The sequence below is a fragment of the Silene latifolia genome, unplaced genomic scaffold, assembly GCF_048544455.1.
Source record: "Silene latifolia isolate original U9 population unplaced genomic scaffold, ASM4854445v1 scaffold_438, whole genome shotgun sequence".
NCBI lineage: Eukaryota > Viridiplantae > Streptophyta > Magnoliopsida > Caryophyllales > Caryophyllaceae > Silene > Silene latifolia.
This window is the reverse complement of record NW_027413358.1, coordinates 38,345-45,164: the sequence shown is the minus strand read 5'-3', so window position 1 is coordinate 45,164 and position 6,820 is coordinate 38,345. Positions and strand designations below refer to the sequence as shown.

The 6,820-nt window shown below is 40.3% G+C and overlaps 1 protein-coding gene across 1 annotated transcript; it reads right to left on the bottom strand.

The window, feature by feature from the left end:
• Window positions 1-4,732: 4,732 nt before the first annotated feature.
• Window positions 4,733-5,419, bottom strand: LOC141639547 (uncharacterized). Its single transcript, XM_074448650.1, has one exon. It carries the CDS (start codon window positions 5,417-5,419, stop codon window positions 4,733-4,735), a length of 687 nt encoding a protein of 228 aa, XP_074304751.1.
• Window positions 5,420-6,820: the final 1,401 nt, after the last annotated feature.

Genomic DNA, 6,820 nt, shown 5'->3' with positions numbered 1-6,820 from the left:
GAAACCGTCCTACATTAACTTGGTTGAGAGAAACCAATTTGGGGAGCTCCGAATGAAGATGCAACTAAACATATGGAGATATTCATTGACTATTGTTGTTCCATACCCCCACCGGCGGTATGACCCAGGACCGGATAAAAGAGACGATGTTCATATTCTCGCTCCGTGATGTTTGCTAGGGAGTGGTACCGAGATCCGGATCGCTACCGCTAATGGGATTACTGATTGGAATTCGCTGGCCCTAGCATTTTATAAAAATATTTCTCTGCATCGAAGACCAATGCGATTAGAGCTCAGATCACAAGCTTTAAACAGGGTCTTGATGAGGATTTTCATGAGGCATGGGTCTGTTTCAAGAGACTGGAGCGATCTATTTTGCACCATGGGTTCGAGAAATGGTTCCTGTGTAATCAATTCTATAATGGGCTTTATGATGATTAGAGGGCTATCCTGGATGCTGTAGCTAATGGCAGATTTCAGGAGAATAGTGGAGAGACTAAGGGGATGAAGATTATTGAAGATATGGCCACTCATAAAGCTGAGCATGGAAATTCTAGAGGGAATCGAGAAGAGCAAATTGAATCTCCTACTACAAAATGCAATAGAGGCCCTTTCTGCGAGATTTGACAAGCTAGATTTTGGGGGATCCCAAAAAGGTGGGATATATAAAGTTAATGCGATTTCGAGACGGTCCCTTTACATGCAAAAGATGTGGAGGAGAGGGACATGTTTCGGAGTTTTGTACTAGTTCAAATGAAACATGTGCTGCCTTTCAACATTTTAGGCAGACTGGTACTTATCCGGATCCCTCTAATGTCCACCCCAATTTGAGGTGGACTAACCAGAATGTCCTTAATCCGGGTCCGTAGCAGCAACAAAACTATGTACCCCCTCATAAGCAGCAGCAGTATCAAAAGCCTCCCTATGTGCCCCAACAACAGCAATTTCAAGGTTCTGATATTTCTGAATTGAAAAACATGGTTTAGAATTTGTCGGGTTTGCTGCAAAAGGAGTCTCTAGCTAGAGAGACTTCTACAAAAATGTTGGAGAGTCAAATTGCCCAATTGGCAAGCAAAAGTGCAACTAGAGCTCCGGGGCATTTACCGTCGCAGCCGGGTCAAAAAGAGACTCTAAATGCGATTACTTTGAGGAGTGGGTCTACCCTTGATGGGCCCACTATGGTCGAAGATGTTACTGAAAAAGATGAGGCGGAACCGAGTAAGAAAAAGGCTGGAATGAATAGTAGCAAGAAAAAGACGATCAGCAGGTATATCAGTCGATCGACTGACACACCTGGTCGATCGACTAGCTCGGATAACGATGAAGTTTCTGTCTGCGGAAGCGATCGATCGATCAACTACATGGTCGATCGACTGAAGATACGTCTGATCGTGAACCTTTTCGTCCTCCAATGCCAGATAACTTGAGGGACTACTTATTTCGGGGTACGACGACTCCGAAATTATCGAGGCAAGATCCAAATGCTGATGGGTCAGTTCCGGTTCAAAAGTATGACCCTACGACGGTTAATGGTTCATTCCTGAGACGGTCTGAAGAAGGTTCGAGCTACAACAAGGACAAAGTAGTGGATTTTCAGCCTAAATCCACTGACGCCGGTATGAGAGACCTAGAGGAGAGGGCTAAGTTGCTTCTTATAGCCCCTTATCCGGAGAGATTGGTGCCGACAAAGGAACAGGTATCGTTTAACAAGTTTGAAAATGTTATTCGTAGTTTAAATGTGCAAGTTCCTTTCTTAGAATTAGTTAATCAAGTGCCTACCTATATAAAATTTATGAAGCAGCTGTTGTCTAAAAAGAAGTCACTTGATATTGTGCAATCTGTCGCATTAACTGAGGAGTCATGTTCCTATTTGACTCATACTGCACCTCATAAGCTAGAAGACCCAGGTAGTTTTTCAGTCCCATGTAATATTGGAACCTTTTTCTATTGAGAAGGCATTGTGTGACCTAGAGGCCAGTATTAGTGTTATGCCTTTGAGTCTTGCTAAGAAATTGAGATTGACTAGGTTTGCAATTACAAACATGACAGTGCAGATGGCTGATCGTTCTGCGGTCCAGCTTATAGGAGTCTTAGAGAATATTCATGTGCAAATAGGAAAGTTCTTTTTCTCAGTTGACTTCGTTGTGCTAGATATACCCGAGGATGCTCACATTCCTATCATTTTGGGTAGACCATTTCTGCACACTGCTGGTGCAGTTATAGATGTTGGCTCAGGGACATTGACCTTTAAGGTAGGAAAACAGTCCATTATTTTTGCCCAGACCTATAAGAAGAAGGATGCTATGTACCCAGTAACTTGCAATGTAGTTAAATCTTATGTTGTATTACCTGATATTCCTACCCCTATGCCTAATTCTGCTATAACACCTCCGCCCTAGACTGGGAGCAAATTGGAGGAAGATCCTTCTGTTTTGGCTGTTGCAGGAGCTGGTTTGGGGAATTTAGAGCCGCGTGTTGCTCCAGTTGTGAGAGAGCCCATTGTGCAGAGAGGCGGTCTAGGGTGTCTGAGCTATGCAACTGATGAGGAGCCTGATGAGGAGCCAGTCAAAGTGACGGAGTCCGATTTGGATTTCGATGAGCCAAACGAGGTCCGTGATTGGGAAGATGTTAGAGATGTTGATCCGTTGAGTTCTGCGGATATTGGAGTTGTTAGGAGTGCAGCTGAGAAGATGAGCACTGTAGAGGCTACTTCTTGTAGCCAGAAGCCGAGCAAGTGGGCCATTCCGTGGCCATTCTTGATCAACTAATAGTTGATCAAATCTTTTTCAAACAATTTATTTACAATTCTTTGTTAGACTATTTACCACTTTGGTTTGCGCGAGACTTCGCTTTAATTTGGTTTGCTTAGGATTTATTTAGGCTATAGACTCTACATTTGGGTTTAGCGCAATTTTGGGCGCTGTTTTATGTGCATTTGCAGGTTGTTAGACCATATTGACTCACGTTATTTGAGTTAATTCAAAGAAAGCATTGTCCTCGTCAGGTATATCATTCGATCGACTGGACTGTGTGGTCGATCGACTGACCACTTCGATTCACGAGAGCTTCGTTTCGATGCCCTGGTCGACGACCGCATGTGTATGGTCGATCGATCGCCTCCCGCTGTTGTACCTATTTTCGATCATTCCCCTGCTGTGTTTGGTCATTTTGCGGAGCACGAAAGGGAGTTTTAGGGTGTTTTCTCCTTAATTTCTTACCTTTTGATTCATCTATCGCTTTCTTCAGCTAAATTCTTTGCACATAATTGCAGCTTCAACTTTATTTTCTCGGATAATGCACGGTATTTTCTGTCCCTTCAGGTACTTATGGTAGCACTGCTGGCTACTGAAACCTCCTAGCTCACGCTGGTTTGGGAGGTTTCCTTTTGCGCTAAAAAGTCTTGTGAGTTTCCGAGTTTAACTTCATGTTTTGTTTAGTTAGTTACCGCAACTCCCCATTTCCTTTCGCTTCTTTATACTATGATTTTGCACAATGAGGGCATTGTGTGATTTGGTTTGGGGAAGGGTTTTGCGTTGCATCCATTCTGTTTTGCATTCACGTTTACATTTTTGTCTTGCATTGTTTATTTCATTTCCTATATATATACAAAAATTCAAAAAAAATTGAAAAATTTCAAAAAAAATCCAAAAAATGCATGTTTATTTTAGCATATAGGTCGAGTCGGAACGGTAGTATTTCAATGATGACATTGCATTTTCATCTGTTTGTGCCTAAGTCGTGCTAAATTGACATGTTATTAGTAGAATCACATATGCATAGTCTACGAGTTTTCGTTAATTTATTCGCTGAATCTTGAGACTTGACTTAGATTTTTGGCAAACTACATTATATTCGAGTTTTTAGAGCCCTATAACTGGTGACATCCATGACCAGTTTATTTAGGAATGTGAGTAGTACTCCTTATGAGACATGTTATATCAACATGCATAAATATGAATTTAATCTGCTTAATACCTGTATGCATTCGGTTTGTGGTCATTTGACATATGTGGAAGAGGCCACCCCTTTATTCATTTTTCCCATAAGCCTCACACTTTGCGCGTAAATAGCCTTTTTCTCCGTTAACTACATCCTATATTTAGCTTGCCCTTGTCAAGCTAGTAGTTTTAGTTTTTGGGATTGTTACTCCATTTTTGGTTGCATATGCTCTTATTGAGATGATGTTGGAAAGATGAGAAAGGAAAAGTTGAAGGGAAAAAAAAGAAAAAGAAAAAAAAGAAAAAAAAAAGAGAAAAATCACATGATTGAATCTTCATTAGTTGGTGATTTTATATTCCCATGTTGCGATTAATATTATTTGGGGAATTAAGTTTGTATGGAGAATGTGAGATTTGTGCTTACTATTAGCACCGCTTTATCGTTTAATCTTGAGCAAGAAGTTGGAATGATTTATTAATTTGGTTCCCTTAGTTACTAGCTTGGCTATAACTCTGTTTTTACCAAATTCGTCTTAGCCCCTTCTTACCCATAGCCTCACATATCCAAATTTACCTCGGCATGTGTCATGGTCTTTTAATGGTTGGAATGCATATGTACGGTTGTAGAGATTATTTTCATATTTGATTGCAGGCATGTTCTTATAGGTCGTAGTTAGGTGAGTGTCATTACAATTTTTTTTAATTTTTTTTTTGCAAGAAAAGCAAGCCAATTTTATTCATCCTTAAAGGGAATAAGAAGGCCAATCTTACAAAGTAGAACCACTAGAAAGCAATTAGCAGCTGTTTAAACCATACAACACTTCATCTTCATGAGAAGAAGGAGTCACATGTAATAATTTAACACTAACTAGAAATTGGACTCGACGAATGACATGTTCCACAGCATGTTCCACATTGTTGAAAATCCTGGAGTTCCTTTCTTCCCAAATACTATAGACCAAAGCAGTCATACAACTAGTAACCCAAAGAAATTTCCAATGTCTCCTATGCCGCCTGTGTGCAATCCAGTGCAATTCGGTTTTGAAACGCATAGACCTACCACGCAGACCCATCCAGTCCAGCAAGTGCTTCCAGACATGACTAGAGTAGTTACATTGAAAGAATAGCTGCTGGTGATCTTCACTTGCAGCCTTACAAAGCACACACCTATTCACCAAATGCATACCCCTGATAGTTAACTGATCAATAGTAGCCAACTTACCTTGCATAGCAAGGACAACTATGAAACTATGCTTAGGCACAACAGCTTTATTCCATACTGCCCTCACCCAACTGACTTTACTGTTTGGCTCTCGCAATAGATCATAAACCTTATGAAGCTGCATTTTCCCCCCTGAAATACAAGTGGATAAGAAATCCCTTGCCTCAGCAATACTCCCTGTTTTAGCAACTAAATCATTCCTGACTTTCAGCAGACTTCTCCAACTTTCTGAGTGACAGTCTTGACTGACATAGTCCATAAATCACCAAACTTTATGTTGTATGTGTGATTCCAGTTTGCCCATAAGTCATCGAATGAGTATCAACAATCCAAATCCATTTACACAAGATACATTTGTTCCAAGACAAGATCTCCTTAATATTGAAACCCCCTTCAGAATGTGGTGTACAACAAGAGCCCCAACTCTTCATAATCAACTTCCTTTTGCCCTCTTCAGAACCCCATAAGAAATGCCTGCAAAATTTGGTGATGAGCTTGATTACACCCTTGGGAATCAGCAAAGTAGAACACCAGAATTGTTCAAGTCCAAAAATGACTGTATTAATCAAACTTATTTTCCCAGCATAGGAGATCCTCTGTTTTGCCCAAGAATGTAAGCATTTCTGCACTTTACTAAGTAAATCAGCAAACATACTCTTAGTAAGTTTCCCTTCATTCAAAGGCACCCCAAGATATCTAAAAGGAAATTCTCCCTCCACAAAATTAGTATCTCTAAGAATAGATTGCTTGACATCCTCTCTAACTCCTCCCATATAGATGTTGGTCTTATCTGGATTGGCCTGTAAACCAGATAACTGTGCAAACAAATTCAAACATCTTGTCACAGCTTGAACATAAGGTACATCACCCCTGATAAAGAGCATAAGATCATCAGCGAATATGAGATGGTTCAATCCCAATTTTCCACATTTTGGATGATAAGAGACCTGGTGTTCTTTGTGAATTTACACAGTCCAGTATCCATTTCTGGAATTGAGGGGGAAACTTATAAACTTGCAACATCTGAGCAATAAACGTCCATTGCAGAGAATCAAACGCCTTCTTTATATCCACTTTAATCAAACACCTGGGGGAAATACCTTGCTGCCCATACCCTTTAACCAAAGATTGAGTAAGCATGATGTTTTCAAAGATACTTCTGCCTTTAACAAAGGCCCCTTGCTCTTTTCCCACAATCTCAGGTAACACAGTTTTCAATCTAGCACAAATGATCTTGCTAATAGTCTTGTAGTAAACTGTACAACAAGCAATTGGTCTATAATCCATAACAGTGGACACCACCTGTTTTTTAGGAATTAGAGCAAGCAAGGTAGTATTAGCTTGCTTAGGCATAGTACCTTTCCTGAAAAAATCTCTAACTGCTGCACAGAAATCCTGTTGGACAGTATTCCAGGAAGTTTTAAAAAATTGAGCTGAGAATCCATCTTGGCCTGGACTCTTATTAGAATCCATAGAGAATAAAGCAGCTTTAATCTCTTGATCATCAATATCTTTACAAATAGAACCCCAAGCTGATTCAGGAACAATAGGACCATCTAGCATAACAGTGTCTAATCCAGTGGTATTCTTCCTCTGTCCCAATAACCAAGTATAGTATTCCACAAAAGCATTATTGGTCTCATAAATCCCTTCCCTTATA

Excerpts from the sequence above, each read along its gene's own strand:
- LOC141639547 (XM_074448650.1), bottom strand. The coding sequence starts at position 5,419 with ATGGACTATGTCAGTCAAGACTGTCACTCAGAAAGTTGGAGAAGTCTG.